General features: G+C 42.9%; 1 protein-coding gene across 2 annotated transcripts in view; it reads right to left on the bottom strand.

Annotated features, from left to right (window-relative positions):
• GTF2I (general transcription factor IIi) overlaps positions 1-9,441 on the bottom strand; it is an 87,785-nt gene extending 78,344 nt beyond the window's left edge. For both annotated transcript variants that reach the window (XM_018076722.2, XM_029961335.1), the window contains exons 1-3: positions 9,404-9,441; positions 8,876-8,981; positions 7,406-7,544 (exon numbers count right to left, since the gene is read on the bottom strand). In XM_018076722.2, the coding sequence (XP_017932211.2) occupies positions 7,406-7,544; positions 8,876-8,981; positions 9,404-9,441 (283 nt within the window). The remainder of the gene's footprint in view (positions 1-7,405; positions 7,545-8,875; positions 8,982-9,403) is intronic.
• Between the last annotated feature and the right edge of the window lie 17,048 nt (positions 9,442-26,489).

Here is a 26,489-nt window from a genome sequence, read left to right as displayed (position 1 = left end):
CCAGGCCTCAACTACCAAGTGACACATGGCAGGAGTAAATACATCATGTTTGCCAGCACAGTTAGGGCAACGGTGATAAGCTACAGTCAGGAGCAGCCGTTTATCTCTGCTGGTCTGAACCTTGACAGAAGTGTAAGTTATTCCAAGTCATTTGCTGCAAAAAGGGAGGTGAAAACTCAGGAACACAACTGAGAGCCACAGCTGAGTAAGTTCCCATTAACAGTGACTGGGAAGAGGCTGTTTCAGCAGATACTCAGAACAAACTCTTAGCAGAGGTTTTTTTAAGGGGCCACTTCCAAATAGCTGCAAGGAAACTGGGCATGAAAGAAAGGTCAAGAGTTACAGAGGTGTAAACCAGCTCTGGCTTGGCAACAGGAAAGTATCTTGACAGTCACACCTTTAAAAAGCAACTATTCAATTATTTCCTTTTTTCCTGCTATGAATTCCATACAGTGTAACATACTTTGAAGTGCACTGGCTGACCAAAGCTAAAATAAGGATCACAGATACAGCCCCCATTTGCATTTAAAGTAGGTAACAGATCAGTGATGGCACTCCTGCAACTCCATAAGTGTTTTGTCATGATTAGTTCTCCACCTGGCTCTTACTGGTTTTTTTGATTTACTATTTATGTCTCCTTTTTCTTCCAAAATATTCTGTAGCTTCAGGAGTGTAAAAGCCACAGAAGTCTCAGCTGGCCACAGAATAGTTTAGGGCCAAAGAAAATGACTGTGGGAAATCATTTTCCACACTGGCACATGATCATCAAAAAGAACCGGTATTTTTGAACTAGCTGTATTAGTATCAAGGGATTAGGCTCTGAGCAATATAAAAAGATGTCAGCTAGTTTCAGAATGGTATTTTCACTATAATACCATAGCACATAATTGAAAATGATAATGAAGACTGTCCTTAAGGCATAATGCAGACAAACACAACTGATAGCAGTTTGACTCACTAATAACCTCTGTTATTAGAGTAATACTTGAAAAGGTATCAGGCTGCTTCCATATAGGTCAGGGGATTCAGTCTATTCAGTTTCAAATCTGAGACATTCTGCTTTAGAGCTGAAAAGCTAAACACTCCATTTAGATACTGCTTCTGAATTACTACAGGCATGACAAGATAGTGTACAATCAGAGGTAATCAAAATAGTAAGGAAGAAGCAAATCAATTGTATTAATACTTTATTTACATCATTACTGCAGCATCCAAGTAAAGTATCATGAAAGGACTACATCCAAAACAGTACCCACACTAGCAAGCTGCAGTGTTGGGGGCTATCTCAGCAGATTTCAAAGACATTTTTAAGCACCAGTCTAAAATTAACACAGAGCTACTGAATTAATATAAATTTTCTCACTACTGTAGCTTGACTCCCACCTACCATATTCTAAATATCAGATCTGTGCATGATGCTCTCTGGTCTGCAGTACCACAGTCTGTTGAGCATTGCTTAGGTGAAAGTACGCAGATAATACATAGACAAGATCAAACATGTAAACAGCTTCATCCATTGAAAAAAATAAAAAAAAAAGCAGCAAGACATGCCAATCAGAGCTTCATCATGGGAAAATTTATATTTATATTTATACCAATGCTATACACTTTACTGAGCTTTGGTTAAAAAATACTGAAGCCACATATTTCTATACCATGCTTTTTAGATATACAAAGAGAACACAGTTAAAACCAAAAATACTGATTTATGAGTTATTTAGATGCCTACAAGTGGATGTCACAGAGACTTTCAGAAGCTTTGCTCTATATTTTTAGGCATATAAGTTGTTTTGTACATCTGGCCCTATTGCTATCACTGCTTTATTATTGCCAGTATTAGAACTAATTGGACCCTTGGTCATAAAATTTTTTTAAACCTCAATCACAAAAGAAGTCTTGACTATTTTATTTCACAAAATACTTCTAGTTTGGAAAAAATGTATTAGCTAGGCAACTTGGAGCGCATGCACCTCTTGTCAGTAAGGAACAGCACAAAACAGATAATGACAGGCAAACAAACAGTTGGCCTTTGGGCCGTAGTGTCCATATGCACTTTTTCACAGAGGATGACTCCTGCCAGTTCCACAAATTTGTCTGCAGAAAAGTTGTCATGGAGACACATGAGCATGACAACCACAACCACAGAGCTTGTACTCACTGTTTGTGAGATCTCCTGAAGCGAGCTGAGCAAAGCCATCACCTCTGATGAAAGCATACCCAGAGAATACAGCTTGCCTTCCAGCTGTCAGGGGCTCAGCACAGCATATATGCATTTGAAATCCTCTTGGATATTGAACTAAAAAGTTCATCCTCCACAGAGAAGAGATCATACAGCAGCTTCTTTGGAAGCCAAAATCTGAAGTGAGGACAATCACTGCAAAACTATAATTACAGGTATGGAGTAGGAAGCCAGCATCTACCATAGCAAGACACTAGACATGGTATAACTTCAGTAAGAGATACTTAGAACTCTCTAGGATACAGGGACAAGCTACTACGAGTCCAAAAATGCCAATTTCAGGTATTCATATGAAAATTACAGCAGGCCAAAGTAGTATCACAAGTAGTGAGACTCTCGAGTAACTACCAATCCTGTAGAGACTTGCCAGTTTTAGTGTGTTTTGGTTTTTAAACCAGCAAGATCTAGTCTTTCAAGGGTCTGGTTTTGTTTGCTTTTTCCATCCCCCTTTAAATTGCAGAACTGTTACGTTAGTTGCAGAGTCACAGACATAAGGGAGCACAATGTCAGAATAAGAATTCCCCAGAAAACCTGATGGTTCTATTTCTTCAAAGGCCAGGAGGATTCAATGACACAGAAGCCTACTGCAGATCTTTAATCAGGTCCACGGTAGCCTAGTTTATGGTAAGAATAACTTTATTTGCCTGCAGATAATGGAGTATATCCAAAAGGAAACAGTAATTCACATACCAAAGGTACTGAGGAGCCAAAGATGAGCAATTTTTCCCATAAGGTCTTTGGAGAATTGTGTTTCATTCATTCATCCTGAGCAGAAGGAATGGCTGTGCTCATTAAAAACATTCAGATTCTGAACATTCCTGAAGCTACAAGAAGTTCTTGCAACCCGTGGCTGGATGGACATGAAGCACAGGTAAGAAGAGCAAAAGACCCTGGGCCAAAGTCTCTAGCAGGACTTGAAGCCAACTCTGGCCCATACCAGACTGTCCTGGTTAGAACAGCTGGAACCAGTTCATCACTGGATGGGTGTAACCCAAAGCTGTGTATTCTATAGCCTTCCATGCCATTTCCCAGAAACTGTTATCAATAGACTATTTACACCTTCTGCCCAGAGCAGCCTGACTTCTCAGGCTATAAACTAGGTGTTAAGAGGCCTGCGAGATAGGAGGGTGCCTTCTTGTCCTCACACTCTTTTTGTGGAACTACCCCCCCCCTCCCCCGAAGGGAAGTACTGAGCATTCCTGCCTGAACTGGAGAATATATAATCTTGGAGTCTTGGAACTTTTTTAAGCACTCGTGGGATCCAAAGGAAGACTGCAGATCATTGCTCTCAACCGGACTGCAACCACCACTCTCGACTGGACTGCAACCACCACTCTTGACCAGACTGCACCAGCACTCTCACCAACAGGTTTTCCCCTCTCCTTTTACTTTGACTCAGGGGGCCCAAAGAACACCACTCTGTTCATGCCCCAGGGTGCTGGGTTATACATTTGGGTTTTGTGGGTTAAAACCAATTGTTTGTCTGTATAATCGTACTTATTGTATTATTTTATTAAATTGTTATTCTGACTTATAATCTCTCTTTTGAGTTGAGTTCATTTCCCCTGCTGGTTTACCTTTAAACCAGCACACAGATGCATTGTTAAGATCAGCGTGGAAACCCAAGGCCACCGGAAGTAACATGAAGGTTCCAAAAAATAAAGACCTATCATCCAAGATGAACTGTCTACAGATGCAACACTGCCCCACCTCATGCAAGTGAGCTCAGACCCCTGGCACCAAAGACAAAAAAAGCAGTACAACTGGGAGAGCTGGCTGGAAGCTGTAGAACTAGCAGGATTATGCTTCTCTCAGCCCACATATGGATGCTGCAGCAGCCAGTACCAATGTAAATGCTAGCAGAGGCAACCAGGATTCTTGGAGAAGAATCATCTCCTTGGCAGATGAGATGGAACACACAGTGCTGCGTAAATATCTTTAAAAGTCCAGACCAGATGACTGAAAAGGTGTTTCTGAGTCAGGAAACTGTTCTGAAAGTTCCCTTCTGACAGGCAAATACAGCTTGGGGATGATGAGGCTTCCTCTGGTGTTGGGGGGTTTTTTGGTTATTTTATAAACCATCTCCAGCTCGCATTCAAAAGAGAATGAATTCCACAGAGCTCAAGGGAAACTGCTAAGATGACAAAGAAGAACACATGAAGGGAACAGCATTCTTCAGACACCCCAGGAATAAGTCACCTGTTCAGGACAGTTGATAACCCACAACTCCACAGCAATCCAGAGAGGACAGACGCACTTCATCTTGCCAAGGTCATGCAAGAGGAACTGAGGACCACACAATACACTTTAGCAGGGGACAGCAACTAAAACAAAGAGTTACTGCTAGGGCAAGACATGTATGACCTTGATTACTTAACAGCACACAAGTATCCACGCTTGTCCATATGCTGAATATGAGCAGGTGCTTGAAGAACATACTCTTTCTATATACAATACAAACTTACACAGGCTTAGAATATCTGACACTGCAGGTTACCCAAGTCATATGTTCTACATACAAGCATATACAGTTCTACACCAACTGAAACATTCCATTTCACTGTAACAGGGCTCGCAGCCATCTTCATTAAGCACAGCTCAGAAAAATACATTATCTGACTCAGTTTTAAATAATCAATGCCTGTAGATTGGTTTTTAAACACTCACTATTGAAAAAAGCATTGCTATAATTCATTTCTAACACATTTTCTTAAGGTGAAAAGGTAAATGAGACATGGGTAGGGCTCCTCCTTGCCCTGCAGCAAGGCATCAGGGAGGCCATGTGGATGAAAGTCATCATGAATGAAAGCCTGAGGAAACCAAACTCCAGCGCTGCTTTCACTGAATTGCTATTATTTTTATCAGCCCTATACTGCTAAAAAGTGTACATGCTACTTCCTTCATAAACCTCATATATATATATTTCAGCAGTTTAGCCCACTAAATGATACTTATTACTAAAAATAAGCAGCATGTTTGAAGCCTGAGCCTTCATACTTACTTAAATTATACAAACAAGCTGTGGATAAAACAGAAGTGAAGACTGGAGATACATGCTGGCTTGCATAGAGTCAGACATAACCAGGGGCATGATTAGTAACTAGACTTCTGTTTCTATATTTAAAGAAAAATGAAGATTCCCACACAAGTGGAGAACTAATTCTCAATATTGTCAGCACCATGTGTTTCAGAGACTGACATCACAGATGAATTTTTAAAGGTTTAGTTCTAACAGCAAGGTAAGAATCACTTGAAAGCTTTTATTAATCATAAAGTTAGGGTTTTAATCATAAAGTAACAGAAAGGGCCCAACTCTAACTTGTTAGAAACACACAGAACTGTGTCCTTCCCGGGTTCCTGAAAAACACTTCAAATTGTGACTAGCACTGACAATTGCTTGCTTTCATATTCAACTGAAGAAACAAGGTGCGAGGGGAAAGGAACTATTCCCTCCAAAACTCCCCTAAAAGCATGGGAGATGCATACTTAGTGAAACCATGAAAGCAATGACAGACAATAGTTGGCCTTATTCACACAGATCTACATCATGATGTTCTACAAGAAGCATAATGAAAACATTGTTTTCAAAGTGGATATTGTTTAATCCTGTCAGCCTGACAGTACAAAACCATCACAGGAGAATGAGTAACCTTGTAACTGCAATAAAGGAAAGGATGAGGACCATCACGTCTGATAGAGCCAAACACAAGAATGGATACGAAGCCAGTGCTTCCCACAGTAAAAAATCTGAAATACAGATCTAGTCAGGAGATCAAACACCAAATCCCCATAATTTCAGACTCCCTACCAATAGATGTGTGCAGTATACAAAGTCTCCAGTATATCAGGGCCTATGATACCGCTGTACTGGCAATAAAACACAGTAGCTAGGACTTCAGGGAATCCCTTAAGGCAACAAAACCAAAAAAGAAATCAGGTGAAAAATTGAACTCCCTGCCCATTACTCAGTTAGTAGTTTTCATAGACAGCAGTACCAGAAAACTGCTCCTGTAAAATATTAGAAAAAAAAAGAAACTTATTCATCTTATACTTGATTCCACAATCAGGTTGCAATTCTACATTTTGGTATCAGTAATCTGTTACAATGTAACATTGTGGTGACTTCCCTCGGAGTAAGTAAGTGCACAGAAAGTCACTGTCCATGCCAGTAGGCCAATGGCAAAAAAATCGAGTCCTACCACAACCAAATGACCTTGAGACAGAGCCTCCAGAAGAATTTTAGTTAGCGCCAAAAGCATCTATAGGAGCAAGTGTTTCTGCTACAGACTAAACATAGTTGCTTCCCAAGTATTTAATTAGTTAAGCCAGAACATTTTACAGTTGTTCTCAGACTGATTGTTCTATCATACCCCACCCTTGACCTGCATCTTCTCCCTTTCCCTAGGCAGGTAAATGTACATTTTGCTATTTATTAGGCAGGGTATACCACCAACACTTTCCTAAATGAGCATATCAGTGCTCCCCCAGAGTCACTGAATCTTTGAAACCTAACTCCTAAAAATACTGTCCCTTAGTTGATGTGTTTTATGAACACAAAAATTCCACTGGTTTACTATAAAAATGAAATCAAACAAAAAACATACCCTAAATGTACTTAAAGGAGTACAAAAGTAATGCAGATGTGAGTTTAAGTCATTAAATTCTGTCTACTAAATAAAATTGATATAAAAAAGCTACACGAAAAAATACTATCTTGTCAAAACTCTGCATCTGCTTTAATAAGACATGAAGTGACCTGAAGAATCAGGACCATCCAAGTTGACAGAAGTACTTCTCTACCCGTTCAGTGCACCCACCTCAGCCTTCACAAGTGGAAAAAAAAGGCTTGGAGGAGGGGGTACAAAATAAAATTAATGTGCACTAGGAAATGCAGGTGTTGTGAGGGTGGGCAGTCTAATACTTCCTATTGTACTAGTTTGTTACATTATCTAAGAAAAAAATGAACATTTCCAGCCATTGTTGAAATAAAACTCCAAACAAGACTGTTACTGATCACTTTTATGTTCTTAAATGGCTGGTTTTGCCATAGACAATGTAATTATAGCAGGCAGCCGTAACAGACAGAATTTTCCTCCCCAAAGTTTAGTATTATATAATATACATTAAGCAACTTGTGACATATAAAAATACAACATTGGAACTTACAGTATGTAACAAAATCCTTCTGAAAATCTTTCCTAGAGTCGACAAAGGCTCTTCCTTTTTCAGTTCCAACTACAAACACATCTGTTTCATACAGAGCAATACAGGCAACTTCTGCCTTGGACTTGGTAAGTTCTTTACACTATAAAAAGAAAAAGAAAAAGTTTTTATTACTATAGTTAAGATACAGTTAACAGAAATGTATGTGATATTATGCTGCCAGCATCCACCTTCAGAAGGTACTAGAAGCAACATAACACCAGCCAGTAGCAAAGCACAATTTACACACCTGGAACGCTTTTCGTCAGAAATCTTAAAAGCACTGTAGATGCATTAGTGAAATTAAGCCCTTGTCTAGAGTCAGATATTGCACTGTTTCTAATTAAAATTATTTATGACATCAATTCATGTGAAATTATCACTTTCATGTTAATCATCCTGAGTGTCTTACTCCAACTCCTACTTTCAAGAAGCATACAGGAGTTTTGTTCATTCACAGCACACTTCTTGCACACCATGTTCTCTTCAGAACGGTGTGGCTGCAAGCAGGATGGCTGCCTGCATTCTGCCTTGTCCTGACTGCTAGGCCCAGGTTTAGGTGAATTCCTCCTGAACCAAAGGTCTCGACCATCCCTGCAGACACCTACATGTGTTCTGCCAGGAGAAATTTGTGGCAAGAATTAAGGCAGGAAGCCTATGGAGAGAACAAAGATCCCAAGAAAATTGGTGAGATGATCAAGAAGTGATAACAAAAAGTCAGTCTCTTCTAGCAACTCAATCAGTTTGCTGCAACCTATACTGCAGCATGTGAGGAAAAAGTGACACAAGGACTTTAAGAACCTAATATACCCAATGGGATAAAAGGCTTTCAACCCATTATCTTGTAACCATCCCATTCAAAGTTTCATTGCTAAAAAGAAAATGCTTGGTTTTGCTTATCATTTAAAAAAACAATTTTAAAGAACCACATCTGTGGCAGTGTCTCAACTTCAAGGAAACAGGGCATTTCCACTCACAGTCCTGGTCGACCTTAAACCGCACCACATAGTAATTAGGTAACTCCTACAAAACAGGTGATATGCCAATTTAAAAAGAATATTTTCTGAACAAGTTTTGTTGAGTTGGTACAGCAGCTGAGAACAAGGCATTAGCCTCAAAACAATTTATTCACTCCACATAACAGATGACAAAGATCAGAACACACTCTTTCCTTTAAACCACGCTGTACCTGAGCAATCAACAAATATTTCCTATTTATTCGACAAAATAATTTTTAAAACAACCACCACAACAAGAAACAAGATGACTGTTAGTATGATTTACCACAAGCAGAGACAGAGTAATGGCTGGTTGGACAGCACACAATAAGGTACAATCCACCTTTCCTGCTGCCCAGCGGGAAGCAATATACTGCTGTAGTCCTGCAAATGCTAAGACAGAGTTATGATGCAGCAGATTAATTTCTCTACTAACCATTGACTCAAGTCCTGACATGAGGAATTTAACCACCATTCTGCTTTCTAAGGATTCCTCATCATGGATGGATGCTGCTGGTGCGGTAGCTTGAGCCATTTTCCTCCTATAAAATGAAAGAAAAAAACTTTTCAGATACACACAACAGTCAAGAAAACCTCTCTTATGCAAGCAGAGGAAAAAATAAATTCAAAACCCCACAGAATACAGCCCACTACACACATGCAACAAAACAAAGAGGTAAATTAACAGGAGAAAGTGCTTGCTCTTCTATTCTTTCATGCTTCCTGCTGTTTTATAAAAGCAGAAGCTAAAAACTCAAAAGTTACAATGTTGTGCCATGACCAGGCCACAAACCCTTCGTACCTAGAAAGATGCATATTAATTGATTAGCTAAATTTACATAAATTTCTCTTTCTAAGTATGTTTGCAACTCCAGCAGTCTAGATAAACACAGCAACAAACACTGGCAGTAACATACAGAAATGGTAAATCATAATTACGATTCAGGTATTAGAACAATCTTACCTGTAATTATCATGGCCTATTTCAAAACAAACCACCATCACACTGCCCCAAAATCACGCCTCAGAGACTACAGTATCAGTAATCAGAACATGACATGCTTATTCGCATATTCTTCAGTTGTAGGATTAACTCAAAGTTAAGTAGTCCCAATTAAGGTGCCAAAATTACAAACTGAATTTCAGCAGTGACACAAAAAAGAGATTTAAACTGTTTTCCTGTAGGTCATTCAAGAGACTTTCAACTTTTTTAAGACATAAGTAATAATCAAGACTAGTTTACGTTTCTGTTGGTAGTCTCTAACACTGTAATTTTACTATTAGAAAGCAGGCATTTATTCGGCGCAGGGTTCATAGGGGATCTCTCCTCCTAACACGCACATCCTCAGCACATCCCCAGCATCTAATGCATCAGCTTATATCTATGTAACTAATACACATTCATTACATTTCCTGGAGCTCATACACATATGCTAAACATTCCCATGAATTCTTTAACACATTTAAATCACTTCTCAGAACTCATTTAAATTAGAGTAGGGGTTTCTTGAGGGTCTCTGGTTGCTGTTCAGGGAACATTCCATTCCTCAAATCATCCTTTTATGATCATCAGCTTCCTAAAAACAGTTTCTTCTCCTTGAATGCATTCCACCTATGTGGTCTGGCCAATGATGCCAATTTTATGCCCCAAAAAGGCGCAGAGAGACTGCTCAGAGACAGAGTTTTTAGTCTATAAGCAGGAGGGTAATTATTGCCAATCAACATTGGGGAGCTCCCAGCTCGCACTGGACAAAAGAGCTCCAAAGCAGGCAGTGAACAGCTGGAATATTTATACAATTCTTGTTGGGAGATGACATCATTTTACATGAATATTCATAGTATTGCAACATCTAGTTATAATATTCATAACAGGTGGAGTTAGGGTGGGGTCAGGGGCATGGTCTTCATTTTGGGGAGTATCTTGGTGGTACATCCGGTTATTTCGGCCTCAGGGGTCTTGATTTTACTCCTCTTACTCAGGTAAACTCTTGAACTCTTGAACTCTTGTGCCTGACTTCACATGTATTTGGCAGGAGTTTCTGATATTCGGCAAGAGTGCCTAGGCTTTGACTCTTCTCCTTTCCCTTATCTCCCTCTGTTTTTCTTCCATATGTCTGTTTTATGTGTATGCTAGCATTCTTGGTTCTCTCTGTTTTCCTGTGTACTTTACTTTATGCTCTTTGGGTCAGTGTGTTCAGTATTCCTTAATGAGTTCTTATCTCCGTTGTTCTTGAAACTCAGTTCCCTATGCCTTTGCTCAGAGCATGCATTCTAAGTTAACTCTCTAGGTCTTGTTTTGCTACACTACATTAGCTTTTCAGGCCTTGCTCTGCTTCACCAAGATACGCCTTTTTATCAGCTCTTGCTCAGGCACAGTCTTAATTCTCAAGGCTAAGATATTCACTTCCACACATGGGGGAATACAGGACTAGGCACTGTCTGTTAAAGGAATTCACAAGACTAAGCACTATTAGCTACAATTAAAGATTTTTTCCAACACCATTACCAATGCTACACAAAAAGGCCAATTTAAGAGCCATCCTTTCAATAGCGTACCACTTACGATATATCTAATAATCTTAAAACTTCCAGATCAGTTAATATTAGTTATAATTATCTCTAAATCCTTTAGTTTAACTTTGCCAAGATGAGCCTTTGCCCAAATAAAGCCTTGTAACAATGAACAAAGCCTTGCACAATACATTCCTGCCTGTGGTTTAACCCCAGCTACAACTCAGCCCCAAACAGCTGCTTGCTCACTCCCCCCATACTGGGATGGGGGAGAGAACTTGAAGGGCAAAAGTGAGAAAACTCACAGGCTGAGACAAAGACAGTTTAATAGTGAAAGAAAAAGCTGCACAGAAAGCAAAACAAAACAGGGAATTCATTCCCACTTCCCATCGAAGGCAGGTGTTCGGCCATCCCCAGGACAGCACGGCTCCAGCACATGTAATGGTGACTTGGGAAGACAAACGCCACTCTGAACATCCACCCCTCCCTTCTGCCCCCTGCTCTGGATGCTGAGCATGACTGCACCCGGTCTGGGATATCCCTGGGGTCGGTTGGGGTCAGCTGGCCCACATGTATCACCCCAACCCCTTGTGTGCCCCCAGCCTCCTTGCTGGTGGGGCAAGGAGCAGAAAAGGCTCTGTGCAAACACTGCTCAGAGATAATGAAAACATCCCTGAGTTATCAACAGTTTCCAGCAGAAATCCAAAACATGGTCTCATACCAGCTACTGTGAAGAAAATTAACTATCTCAGTCAAAACCAGCACACTGCCTGATGAGAAGGCCATGAAAATACAGAGTTAAAAAAAAATCCCTGGATTTTCCTTTTACAAGGAGAAAACCAAAGACCAAATGTTACAACCCACCCCTAAAGGCGGAGTAATTGAGGTTCTTGTTAACAGATCCCTTGGGGTGGTTTAGAGTGAAATGACACTGAATGACCAGTGTTATATATATGCATATGGCAGCTTTATTTTAGAACAATTCGGTTGCAATGCAAAGGAGGTATCTAGCCATTTTGGTCATTATAGTAATATAACAATATAAAAGTACAACGATATCACTTAAGAAAACATATAAGGAAAAGAAAGAAAGCAGAAGAAAGGATAAGAGCAGATAGTGGAAAGATATCACCACCCATGGATCCAGCAACAAGACTTGATTGTCACAATTTTAGAAGTTCGTTGTGATGCCCGAAAAGGCGCAATGGAACTGTTTAGAGACAGAATTTAGCCTTTAAACAGCAAGGTATTTATTTAGGCAACGTTGGAGAGCAAGCCAGCTCGGGCTGGACAAACTTGCTCTGCCTTCTCAGTGAAAAGAGACATGATTATATACAATTTCTACGAGGGATTACAACATTTTCACATACATATTCATATAATTGCAACATCTAGTTATAATATTCATAATAGGCGGAGTCTGGGTGGAGTCTGGGGTGGAGTCGTCTTTTTGGGGTGATGTTCGGTGGTTGTTCCTGTTTCTTCAGCCTCACGGGGTTGTATTTTCACTCTTCTTCCTCGGCTGAACTCTTCAACTTTCTTGATTTTCGCTGACTCCATGGTGAATTTTGCAAGACTGGACTCAAGCCCCTATTTCACCCCTTATCTATTCGTGTTCTTACCCTATCTTTATTTATGTAGGTGTGTGAGCATTCTTTTGGTGTACGGTACCATCTAATCCCTAAGCCCTGGTTTCTGTCTCTAGCTAAGCATTACATTCTTCTGAGCAGGAGGGTCCCCGGATCAGTATTGAGAGTTAACTCTTTAGGCCCTAGCTCCGTTTCAGTTGATCAAAGTGATGGTTGCAGTCTTGATCCATCACAGGTGGGGAAAGCCCATGAAACACAAAGTTCAGTGGGTTAATATACATTCATTTCGGGGGGAACACCCAGGTACCTCATCTGAGGCAGGAAGTTTTAGGCTTTCTGATGCAACACTGTGGGTCATGCACAGTCCTCTTGGGCAAGGCCCCAGAAATTAGTCTAGGGGTGCTTCAAGGGTCTTTGATGATTTATGGCCCCTTCTAAGACATGACCACTGTGTCTCACACCATCATATGTAGCAGGATGCTCTGCCTTGTTAAGGCTTATCTGCCTTGGCCCAGAATCTGGTCAGAGGATCCAAACAAACCAAGCTCTGTGGTGAGCTACTCCTGGTGCCATGGTGCTGCTTTTACCAGCCCAATTTACCATCTGCAAACACACATCCTGCTTTTTGAGGCGAGATTTGACAGCTAAGCTGCTAGCTGACCTGGAGATACATGACTGGCAGTCAATCACTTCATATGGCAGATTCTTTTACAGACTTTCTTGAAGTGTGTGCAGCTTCTCCCGTGAAGCAGGGGCACCTCTTCATGGCCACTCCCCATGGGTTAAGTGGTTACAGAAACCAGCCAAACAAGCAAAGGAGGTGCGGTTACACAGCAAGGTAAAAGATTGCGCATACCCTCAAAGGAGTTCATGAAGCGGTCACCTAGAACTTTGGGGACTCCAGATGACCACCAGAGACCCTCTGTGAAGCCTCTCAGACACCTTATAAGGATATGTATATATGCTAATTAGTGTTCTGAAATGTCATGAATATGTAACAGGATCTCAGGAAACAAAAATTAATGCATCTGGCACAGTAATAAAGAATGCCTGCCTTGCAGGTTTCTTTAAGACCCAATTTTTGGCAATTTTTTCACCACAGCACTGAATAAAGTAATGTTGGTTTTCTAAGCTATCAAACTAGTTAGAGAGTTTATTTCCCGGTTTTTAGTGATAAGAGCAAGGAGCCCTAAGAAACAAAGCTCTGATGGGAAACAGCTGGTGCTCAGCACTCCCAACAGGACTGAGTCACAGGAAACCAGCAGGACTTTGCAGGTGGCAAAGGGTAGGGTAGGGCAGCTGTAAGACACCCCCAAACCCAAGGATAATTAATTCCCTTTTTTCTAGGTAATTTTATGATACTCAGCATCATATGATGACTTTTTAGTCAGCCTAGATGGCAACTACGTCTGCTACTCTTAAGAACCATTATAAGAGTAAAATACAATCCAGCAACTGTTATTTGAAAAGCACCTCTGATGTCACTCAGTCCTAAACTGGCACAATGTTTGCAAAGAGATATTTATATCTGATTTTCACTTTTTCTACAGATTCCAATGTAGACTAACATATAATTAGAAAATTTTAGACGAAATTAAAACGCAGTATCTAACTATACACCTCACAAGGCAACAATAAAAAAGTGAATGTATTACTCAGTTTGGAGTAGTAAAGAAACCATTAGCATAAAATTCAGTTTCTGAATTAAAGCCAGACATTCTTCTCAGGGAAGAATTCATTTGGTTTTTAAGTATGCAGTGTCCTACTGCATCACCTAGGCATTCATAAATTACACTGATATCATGTAAACAAAATGAAATATTAATCACAGCAGTCCTGACCATCTGATAATTTCTATCTTTACCAGTGTAATTATATTTACTTAGACAACTACAACAACGATCACGTTCAACAACAATTACTTTAGTTATGTGTGTCTGTGGGATGATGGGTAGGGTTAAATCTAGAGGAGATTCAGAATTCTAGGGTAAAAAGCAGCTGCAACTCCCTGGATGGAATGAGGTCAACATGCTCCCCAATACAACAATAAACATCTGCTCAGCGGAACAGAACGGAGAGTGGAACGAAGTGGAGACTACATGGGCCCCCCCATTCAAATCCCAGCAGAACGAGGGAACATTGTGGTCCTGAGACCTTGGTTCCTTCTGCCAAGGGAGAATCAAGATGTTCTGCTACTGAAGCCAACAACCATGTCAAACCCACTTCTCAGGTGCCAAGCCACAACCACTCTCTCCATTAGGTACACCAAACAGAAATAAAAGGTATTTATGACTAGAGCCACTCAAATTTCACCCAAACATAAAGAAAATAGTATAAAAGTAAGTTGGAGATAGAGGGAAAGTGGGAGAAGACCTCCACCGAAACTGCTGGGATCAGTTGATGGACTGAGTCCGTCTTCTCCCCCCCAGAGGGACACCTTGGATGAAAAATATACTCTATGCACATTAAATCCTGCTTTTAGGACTAGAGTTCTTGTTTGTTCTTTTCTCTTAGCATATCACTTAGATTGCTTCGTATCAGAGCTGGTGCTTGCTTAATATATGTATCAGTAGATTGCTTTAAAACATATTTTTGAAGTAGACACTATCACCAACAACCTTCAAATCTTATTAAACTGTCCCAATTTGTACTAATAAAGAGTGTTACTCTGTGAACTGTTAAAGCGAGTCCTTGCAGTTGCCAGCAGCAGAAAACACTTTGGCAGGATGCACTGAGGGGTCTTCAATCTATTGAGTCCCCCCAACAAGGGCAGTCAAAGCACTTGTGAATCTGTTGGTAAAGGGTCTCATTACAAGTGATGGTAGAGAAAACCACAAAAGGAGTTAAAGACAGCTTAGTTGTTTGTGGTGGTTTGAAAAACCTTTTCTCTGAGGTAGTAATGGTTTGCCCCACTGGTAATACTGGACCAATCAATAGTCCACGTGCGCCCTACGGGAATTACATACCCGCAGAAACGGAAGAGAAGGTGGTGAAGATAGTTTTAGAAGGTAGGTAGCCATGATCTGAGCCACGAGGAGGCAGGGGGCCAGTGAGCCCCTCTGGGGGCCAAGGGCCCCCAGCTGAGGCTACGGGAGACCCAGTATAGTGTCAGTGCTGGACCGGGTCCTGTAATCAAGAGCTGGAAAAGTTCCCTTACTGTCAGCAGCAGCAGAAGACACTGAAAGCGGCAGCGGAGCAGTCCTGAACAGAGACAACAATGGCTAAAAGCCAAAAAGATAGCCAGTAGCAGCGAGATAACATGAAGCCGGAAGACGCAGAGATGTTCCTGCAGGAGGGAGAGCCGGCAACAAAACAGAGGAAAACTCAACAGAGCTGGTTTGGGGTAAGACTGTATTACTTTCCCAGAAAACCCAGAGAATTCCTGAAGAGGGGTGGACTTCTAAACCCTTAGGGAGTCCCAAAATGCAGCAGCAGCGAGAGAGAGAGAAAGGAGCTGAAAACCGGAAGTCGTCCTGAGAGCTGAGCCAGGGAATGCGGAGGAGGTGGCCATGCCCTCTGCTGCTGCTGCTGCTTTTATCGTGCTGAGAAAGAGCAAAAGAGCTTTGGTAAGACTGAACTGAAAGCTGCCTTCAATGTTCTAACCCAAGAGGAGTGAAGATCTACAAGGAAATCCCCCGAAGGCTCCGGCTCGGGGTTGGAATTTCCACAAAGTAAGAACCAAAATCCTGACTGCCATACTTAAATCTGCTGCTGCAGGAAAATGAAGGACACTAATCAGTGCCACAAGAAAACTGAAATGAAAGAACTGTGGCCCCAGAAGTGACAGAAAGATTTTTCTCTTTTCTTCTTGGACTTCTATTGAAGAAAAGGAGAAATTTAATTTAATGTAAATATATATGTGGGTGTAAATAAACCTTTGTAAATATTTTCCCCTTCCCCCAATAACGAATGGTTGTTTTTTGTCTGAAAACTCTCCACATGAAGTGAAAAAGATATCAAGTCCATACCATCACTAAACCCTCTCACAGGGGCAAACTGTGGGAGGGGGGCTTGAACGTAAAAATTAGATTCTTGGGAGTTTCAAACCACCACATTGATAAAACACCTTGCCCTGCTGAGCCAGGAGACGGTAGCACCTAATGTTTGTTCTGCCTGTTTTGCTAGAAGAACACTGTAGAAACACTGGTTAATATCTTGTTCTGTCCTGCTTACTGGACCAAGGTTTCATTATAGAAAGAATGCTAGGAAATAGTACATAACAGACCACAAGGTAATAAATCAAGTAAACTAAATGTTTAAAGTATACATAGGAGGCCAAGAGCCAGGATTTTGCAAGCTTGAAGAATCTAGGTCACCTAACAAAGAAAGTTGAAAAGTTCAACCTCGAGGAAGACAACCCTGACGACCACTAGAAGGATGAAGGCTCGATGTCCCAGTGAAAGACTGAGCATGCACCAAAGAAGATTCTCAAAAGCTCCACCTAGACTCCACCTGGACTCTGCCTAATTATTAATATGCATGTCAGAAGGTGTAACTGTGTACCTAAAATATATAAAATGGCTTGTTTTGCACTTTTGGGTGGAGCGAGTCTGTGCAGTGCGAACTGCCTTACTCCCAACATTGCAATAAACCAATACTTTGCTGCTTAAAGATGCAAAGTCTCCGAGCAGTTCTTTTATTTTGAAGTTTTTCGACATGACAAGACGCTGACAGACTGTTGGGCACCAGGGTATCAACTTTCCTGGGGTACTGACCAGCAAAAAACCAAACTCCCACCTTTCACATGACAGTGTCCATCAACACTTACATATAATATTTGAGAAGTGAATTAGTCTAAACTCTGTTGATATTTATTTAATTATAACAGCATTGGTGCTTGTCTTAGTTTAACAAGATTGTTAACAACTTAGAAATTAAGAAACTTCAGGTGGAAGTGTGGAAAAGGAAAAGAAACAGCTTTTTATTAACAAAATCTGAATAAACAACAAATGGTGCAATCAAAAACTTTCAGAAGAAACAAAACGAAGTCCCAATTCCCCAGGTGGGGGGGGAGAAATCCGCGGCAACCTGAGGAGGGGTGGGGGGGAAAGCAGGACTGTCGCGGCAGTTCAACGGCTGCTCTCAGCCATGTGTGCTCACAGCCAGCACTGGAAAAAAAAAGTCCTTTTTCCCACAGGCAGTCGGAAGGCAGAATACCTCGCTCTGAGATGGGTCGGTCTCTCGGTCGTTTTCCGCGAGGTGTCCCGTGGGGAAAAAAAACTTCCTCTCAGGAAAAGAAAAGGAGGCGGCCGAAACCAGGTTCCCCACTCTGTCCCCAAAAACCCCGGACCAACAGACTCCCAGCCAGCCCCGTGGCCACCGTGCTTCCCGAGAGCGCTCACCCTCCCCCCGCTCCCGCACTGCCCAGCGCGTGCGGCTTTGCTTCCCGCATCCTGGAAGAAACACATGGGGGGGGAGGACATTGGGAAAAAATTCCAACATCTCTTTGCAAACCTATGCCAGTGCTGACACATTTTTCACAGTGAGAATTGCTGTCTTTACTAGTGAGAGCTGGTCCTTTGGATTTCTATGTCATACTGCAAAGGTCACAGCAAACAAATAGCTCAGATTGTTTAAGGGCAAACAAATTCAATTCTTCTGGGGCTCTCACAAAGAGCTAATCCAACACTAAGCACCCATTTGAATTCCAACACCTTGAAAACAAAAATCGTTTGATCAGTATGTAGGTCGTATTCGAAGCACACAGCTTTGCACACAAAGTGAAGTGCCCTGTGTCTGCTGCTGCCCACCACTGCACGCAACAGGGCACTGGGAAACCAATTACCCTGTCATTCTTCAGCAGTAATCAGTCTCCTCCTTTGGTCACTTCATTACCTCAGCAGCTCTCTCCCTTGTTCCTGTTACTGCATTTAACCGAATGAACCAGAACACCAATTTCCATGGAATCAATTATATGTGTTCTTCCTTGAATTAAAGCATTTATGTCAATTCTATTATGAATCTCTCTCCACCCAGAATCTGGGACCAGAAATAGAAGTTGTAATAGACTATGGTGGGTGGTGTTGTTTATCAAACAGGATGTATTTGCTTAACGCTAAAGCAAGTGCGAAACCACAAAGAACTATGCTAATGTTTAGGCAAGACATACCTTAAGATTGCTAAATTTTCCAAGAAACGCAAGGATAGTCCATACAAGGAGGACGATTGCTACTAGAGCCAAAGGGCAGAAAGAGGACACCTGAGGAAGACGTCTTACTTCAGCCTCGACGATCACCAGGAGGCAGAAAAGACCCCCTAGCAACAGACCAGGCATGCGCAGAGTACTATTGCCACATCACGGAAAGAGGAACTAAAAGAATATAAAAAGGGACTGTTTTAGCATGATGTTGCGGCAGTTGGTGGAGCGGTGACTCCCCTGTCGCCCAGCGCTGCATTTGCTCATATTCTCTTGCTGTAATTAATAAATTCTAATTGGTTTATTGATCCGTTGTGGTCCAATTTATAACAAAGTCAACTCCATAAATTAGAGTTTGGGAATGTGTCACTAACTTTTTCTCAGAAAATTACAAATTCACAATCTTTCCAGAGAAACATAAGTTTCAACCAAACTTCTATGAAAAGGTTCTCATGTCTTGATGGATAAGACAAAAGGCTGTCAGTAGTGGTACCTCAGCTGTCTGTGAGGCTACTGTATACCAGGCTGTATGGGGACAAATTTTTAATGCCATCTAATTTACCTAATGGAATTACACATCCTGTTTTGTTTTGTTGTTTTTTTTTTTTAGTTTGTTACTGGTTTTCATTTCTTTAAATGCAGAGTTAAAGTTAGACAAGTAGAAACAAATATAAAGTATATTTTAAAAAGGAATCTAAAATTTGCTCCTTATTGTGAGATACTGACCCAAAAATTTGTACACATTGACAACAACAAAAGTACATTATTAGCTTATAGGGGGCGTCTGCACACATGAAACAGTCATCATGCAGATGTTCCTCTCAAGCAACTCACACACCAAACCTTTGGTAAAAGAAGCCTGCAAACAGAACTGGCAACACAACAGGTGATATCAAAAACACTGTTATGATTAAAAACATTGCTGTGATGCCAAGAGAGCCTGATAAGGTTACATACGCAGACAGGTGTACAATTATATGCCAACCTCTCTCAAACACCAGGCTGACAAGCCTCTGCAGAAATTTTTTGTTGCCAGCTAGATTTGTTCTTTGTTGGTAGCCATGCTTCTGCACACAGGGCCGCTAAGACTATCAGAGGGATGAAACGCTTCTCCTACAAGGAAATGTTGAGAGAATTGGGATTGTTCAGCCTGAAGAAGAGAAGGTTCCAAGGTGATCTAATTGTGGCTTTCCAGTACCTGAAGGGAGCCTACAAGAGAGCTGGAGAGGGACTTTGAACAAGGTCCTGGAGTGACAGAACAAGGGGGAATGGCTTCACATTTGCAGAAAGCAGGATATTACAATCTAGGAAAAAATTCTTCTTCGCGAGGGTGATAAGGCATTGGTTGCTCTGGTTGCCCAGAAAAGCTGTAGCTGCCTCAACCCTAGAAGTGTCCAAGGCCACGTTGGATGGGGCTTGGAGCAACCTGGGATAGTGGAAGATGTCCCTGCCCATAGCAAGAAGCTGAACCTGGATGGTCTTCAAGGTCCTTTTCAAGGCAAATCATTTGGTGATTCCATTTCTCCCCAGTGGCTTGCCGGCCTAGGTGCCAGCGCCTGCCTCGGGTGCGGCCAGAGCCCCTCACACCGCTGCCGTGGCTGCCCCGGGAAGGCCTCGGGACTCCCCCAACGCCGCGCGCTGCCCGCGGCAGCTCCTTTTACATGACCCGCCCCGCCCCTTCCCGTCCACGCCCAAATCGCCGCCGTCGCGCGCGGGGTCCGCATGCGCGGCGCCGCCCCCGACAGCCAATGGCAGGAGGCGGCAGTGCCCCCCCTGCCCATGCGGAGAGAGAGAGGCGGCGAGCAGCGGCCCACCGACGAGCCCCCTCGGCCCCGCAGCCTCCTCGGCCCCGCAGCCCCCGGCCCGCAGCCCCCAGGGCCGCCCGTCATGGTCCGTCCCTCGCCCCGCCCGGCGGGCCCGGACCCGCCCTCCACTCACCCGGCACGGCAAGCCCGGTTCCCGCTGGCTGGAGACGCCGCAGGGCTGCGGGGAGACCGGGGCGGTGGCGGCTCCTCGCGAGCCCTCGGTCGCTGTCGGGGCGGCGGGCGCCGCGCTGCCCCGCCTCCTCCCGCGGTGTCGGGCCGAGCCCAGCACCGCTCCGGGCGGGGGAGGGTTGCTCGCGCAGCCGCGGTGGCCGCAGACGCTCGCGGGGCCGCTGGGAGCCGCAGTTCCCGGGGCTGGAGCTTCCGCTGGGCCTGGCCGCGGGGGCCTTGGCGGGGCCCGGCCCGCGCTGCCCTTCCCTGCCTCGGGGGGCTCTGCCCACAGCACACTTCTCCTCGGGGAACGAGGAGGGTCCCGGGGCCTCACCATCGGCCCCTCTCCACACGGATCGGCCGCGCTGTACACCCGGAGCTGCTCCAAGCCCTGCAGAAAAAACGCTGGCGCTAGCGACAGCAGCCACCAGCAGCAGAAAGCCTGATTTTGGTTTAATCAGCAACTTGACAGCAAAGCAGTCTTTTATTTCAATTACAAAGGCGTTAAGCATAATGCATCCCATCTACGAGATCCTTTTTCTTGGCTAGAAACAGACAAATATTTTGTCTGACATCACTATTACTTTCCTTTGAATTTAGGTTCAGTGTGGTAAATGTGGATGGAAAGTTTTCTATTCAAAAGAAAATGCTGCATTTCAGAATTTGATCCCAATGATGCCTCAGAGCTTTTTCTTGATTTTTAAATTTTTATAGATTTTAGAAGTAGATGTGTAGTGAATGTAGATTTTAATGTAGCTGTATTATATCCCTTACCCTGTAGCATAATGTTTACAGGTACCCAACCCTGCTACTCTATTTCATATCAATCCCTCTAAAGTTCCATTAGCATGTTTAGTCTTCTTTTCAAGGTAGAATTGTAGATAAACACCCTAAGGCTTGGACCAGAAGATATCACACAGACACAGCAACTTCAAGCCCAGAACTTTGGAGGAACTCCAAGGACTGTAGGTGTAATGAGTGAGTAATGATGAAATAAACAATTTGCTCATCAAATTATATCTTAAATTAATATACTTTATACCGATATAGTTAAAGCTTCGCTTAGGCTGAAAAATCATAAGTTGCAGAATAGTTAACCACAATGCTGACATGACAAATTGTTATGCTTTGCTAAATGAGTATATTATATCCTGTTATTCTAAAAGTGTATTGTCCAAGTGTACTTATAAGGCAAGGAGGAGATGGATAAGGAGCAGAGGGTCAAGCACAAGGATGATAAAGAATAAACAGGACTGCCATCTGGAAAGTCCCACATACCAGGCCTCAAGGACAGTGGACTAATCAAACTATTGGTGGGAAGTCCCTAGCAACTAAACTGAGCCCGGGAAGGAAGGACCAAACAGAATGGAGCCCGCGAACCTAAGTCCAATGAAGAGATGACAAGTGACTGTGGGAGGGGAAATTAATAAGGGTATAAATGTTGCTGTTTGCTTGTTGCGCTTGCGGACCGTGAGCGGAGCAGAGGTCTCCCCGGTCACCCAGCACACTGTTTTGCTCATTTGCACTTTCAGTAAATCTTATAATAAATTTTTACTACTTTTCAAATTTAAATATTTTGGTTTGATTTAACTGTAACAGTAGGTGCTGCGAAGAAGACAAAAATGAGGAAGTAGGGGTCCCAAACACCCCCAGAACCAATTCCCAAAGGGGCGTGTCGGGGGACAGAACGGGGCAGAACCGGGGGTGGACAAATCTGGAATTGGATGGATCTTATTATAAAATCATAGAGCCACTGTCTGGGCGTGCGCACATGGTACATATTCCTCTAGGCCTACGGACTCATTAAAGGACCTACTTTCTTTTAAATTGGCCTGGAGTCTTTTTCTCCATGGTCTTTTAGGCAACACCAATGAAATGCTATTAAAAACAATTCGTTTTTAAATCAAACTATGATTTTCATAAACATCAACATTTTGTCTATAGTGTTTATAGTGTGTATAGGACTTAAAATGTTCAAAAAAGCACTAACTGTATTTTCAAAACGTTCACAGTGTGTTTAGAGTTTGTCAAGAGTAACCACCACACACTACAACTTGAAGTAAATCTCGTTTGTAAAAGAAATGGAAGTGTGCTCTGTTGAAAGCATTCAGATTCCTCCTAGTGGTAATAAATAGCAATAAATACATCTAGGGAATAAATCTCAGAAGCTGGGAAAGGGCCTTGCAGGAGATGTTGTGGTACATTCCTGTACCATCACTGTTGAGGCTGTGGACTTCGTGCAAAACAAATGCTGAGCTGCAAACACTAACCAGAATCCCCCAGCAAGCAATCTGAGTGAGAGTAAACAATCTGAGTGAATCAAGATGTCCTGGCTCTTTTAGTTCCTTGCTGGTGTTCAATTGGACATCACTGTTCTCATAATTTACATAGTGAGAGACAGAAGCATTCTGTAGTGGCCTATAAAAACAAACGCCTCAAAAAAAATTCCCAAACCCCAACACCAAAACACTCCAAAACCCCCAAAAGATTAAAAAAAGCCATCCCCTACTGATTGCCACCCTAACCTAAACCAGGAGATTTCGCCCTGCAGCACTTGGGTGGTTCCTTTTTGCAGACTCTGGGTAGGGAAAGGCATAATGCTGGTGAAAAACTTGAGCACAAGGTACACCAAATCTTTCTAAGCAACCACAGACATTTTCTACATCAATTTGCCAGTTCCCTTTGCTGTTGGCATTTTTAGTGGAAGGGATCCATAACTTCATGCTCCACCATAACTTCATGCTGCCATCTTCCAGCTGCACCTTACTGCACACACAGCCTGTCCTGGCCATTTCATATAGATTTAAATATCCTAAGTACACTCTTCCCAGAAGTTGCTCAAGCAAATCCTTCTGGAAGGCAGTAGGAGTTTACCTGCCTAAGAAATGGAAGCTCACTGCCAGGATATCAATGGGAGGCTGTGTCCAGACCGTGTTCTGCAGGCATGGATCGTTCTGGGGGCAGAGAAGATGCCTTTTGGTTCCACAGCATGATGCCATGATTTATTTTGAGAGTCATATCTGGCAGCTGCTTCTTGCTGGTAGGGCCACTGTTGCTACCACGTGGTGTGAGAGACTGAAATGTTACAGTTAATGGCTTAAACATTGTTAAAATCACCAAAGGATTTTTGTTCACTGTAGCAAAATGTGCAAAGAAGCAACTGCTCATTTGCGACCACTGAAGCCCATCCCTCCCCGCATATGCTTCCTGACAGGAACTGGACTGTGAATTAAGCCACCTGATGGGAACTTGAGATAAGATAAAGATGGTACTATTGTGCAAATATCTCAGGTCTAAGGGGAAGTAAACAAGCCTGAGGGGAGAAGAAGGTGTCCACAGAGAAAGCCATCAGCAAATCTGCAGATGACACCAAGATGGGGGGGGGAGTGTCAATCAGCTGGAAGGCAGGAGGGCTGTGCAGAAGGACCTGGACAGACTGGAGAGTTAGGCTGATTCCAACAGGATGAGGTTCAACAGGGCCAAGTGCCGGGTCCTGCATTTTGGCCACAACAACCCCCTCCAGCGCTACAGGCTGGGGACAGCCAGGCAGGAAGGGACCTGAGAGTTGGGATTGACAGGAAGCTGAACAGGAGCCAGAGTGTGCCCAGGTGGCCAAGAAGGCCAATGGCATCCTGGCCTGGATCAGGAACAGTGTGGTAGCAGGAGCAGGGAAGTGATTCTTCCCCTGGACTCAGTGCTGGTGAGGCCACCCCTGGAGTGCTGTGTCCAATTCTGGGCCTCTCAGTTCAGGAAGGACATGGAGGGGCTGCAGCAGGTCCAGAGAAGAGCAATAAGACTCGCGAAGGGACTGGAGCACAAGTGCTGTGAGGAGAGGCTGAGGGAGCTGGGGCTGTTCAGCCTGGAGAAGAGGAGGCTCAGGGGAGACTTCCTCACTCTCTACAACTACTTGACAGGAGGGTGTAGCCAGGTGGGGATTGGTTTCTTCTCCCAGGCAACTATCAGTAAGACATGAGGGCATGGTTCTAAGCTCTGCCAGGGGAGGTTTAGGTTGGATATTAGGAAGAAATTCTTTACAGAGAGGGTAATCAGGCATTGGAATGGGCTGCCCAGGGAAGTGGTGGATTCTCTGTCTCTGGAGGTTTTTAAGATGAGACTAGGTGTGGCATCAGTGCCATGGTCTGGTAACCACGGTGGTAGTGGATCAGGGGTTGGACTTGATGATCTCAGAGGTCCTTTCCAACCCATCTGATTCTAAGATTCTAAGATCCCATTCTCAGCAGCTATGTTGACACCCTAATCCGCAGACTCATTTGTTGAGGTGAGGTTTGCACTACCTGAGGGGGAGGGTCACACCCTTTAAGTTGGAGTGGTGCTCTTTATAAAGGTAATTGTCCTCTGCTCAATTATAAAACTTCCCCTCCTCCCCCCCAGGAAGGTCTGATAGGGCATTGTGAGAGCCAGCTGTCATGTCTTAGAAGGTGTAGTAAACCATCAAGACCCCCTGAGGCCTTCCACCAGCCTTCCTACACGTGATCCAAAAGTGTTGCAACAGATCCAAAGTTTGTTGCAAGAGACAGTGTAAAAGTTCCCCCCCACCCACAGGGGAGGTACTATGGTGTTCCCACCTAGCCTTAGTGCATTTTAACCCATCAGACTTTGTGTTCCATGGGCTTTCCCCTCCACGCCGGGATCCAGGCTGCAACCATCACATCGACCAACAGACATCAAAATTACAACAATCAAGTGACATCGCAGGTTCCTAGAGTGGTGAATGTACACCTTTCTACTCTTATGCTTTCTTTTTCTTTCTTCTCCTTTATATATTTTCTTAAGTAATATTTTTATGCTTTCATATTGCTATATTACTAGAGATAATAATAACCAAAACAGCTACATACCTGCTCTCCATTGCAACCAAATTGTTCTAAAATAAACACTACACATACATGTATTTACAAACACTGATCATTCAGGGTCATCTCACTAATCCACCTCTAGAGATCTGTTAGTAAGAGCCTGGGTCACCCTTCTCTTGTGAGGTGGGCCATAACACCTGGGTCCTCAGAAGAGTGGATATTTGGTATTCTCTGGGTCAGGATTCTCCCCACTCTTCTGTATCCCTCTCTATGACTTTCTCCAGCCACATGAAGCTATGAAGTCAGACTGCAGAGTCTGCAAGCTCTAAGAAAATCTATCAGACCCTCAGAGCACAGGGTTCATAGTTCCTTGCTGTGCACAGCTCCTTTTATATTTAGATATAATCTCTTTCCTTCTCAAAAATTATTTTTTTTAATAACAACTCCCAAACCAGTGTAGCTTCAATTCAGCCCAGGAACAGTAACGTGCTCTATGTGTCACAGCACAGCAGTGATGACAGATCGGAACAACACTACAGTGATCCGTATTTTTCCTGCACACAGATCAATATAAGCTTATTTTATGCTCCTTTACCTATTTTCCTTTGCTCTAGTTGTCTAGATTTTTTTGTGGTTTTCTTTCACTATGGTTTTTTTTTCTGTTAAATAGTAAATAAAGGCATCCTGTATTTTTACTTTGAATATGGTGCATGAGATAAGGCTGCTGAACATATGGGCAGTGCAAATATTTGTCTAGGAAAAGCACAAGCACTGTTTTCCTCCTCTCATTTATTGCTCTGTCCTCAGTTAAGCATATTCTGGGGAGTTTAGCAAGGAATGTTTACTAGAATGTCTTGGTTCCATGTACCCCCCACACTGATATCTTAGATCAAGTGATCAAGAACCTTCTATTACCATCATTTTTAATGACAATATAAAGTCTATAGAGCAGACAAGAATTCTACATTGGTTTGTGAACTGTAACTCTTCCAAAAGAAGAGGGAAGCATTTAAAAAAATAATTC

This window comes from Manacus vitellinus, unplaced genomic scaffold (assembly GCF_001715985.3).
Source record: "Manacus vitellinus isolate BGI_N305 unplaced genomic scaffold, ASM171598v3 scaffold_32_pilon, whole genome shotgun sequence".
In the NCBI taxonomy this organism is placed as follows: Eukaryota; Metazoa; Chordata; class Aves; order Passeriformes; family Pipridae; genus Manacus; species Manacus vitellinus.
This window is presented reverse-complemented; position numbering and strand designations above follow the sequence as displayed.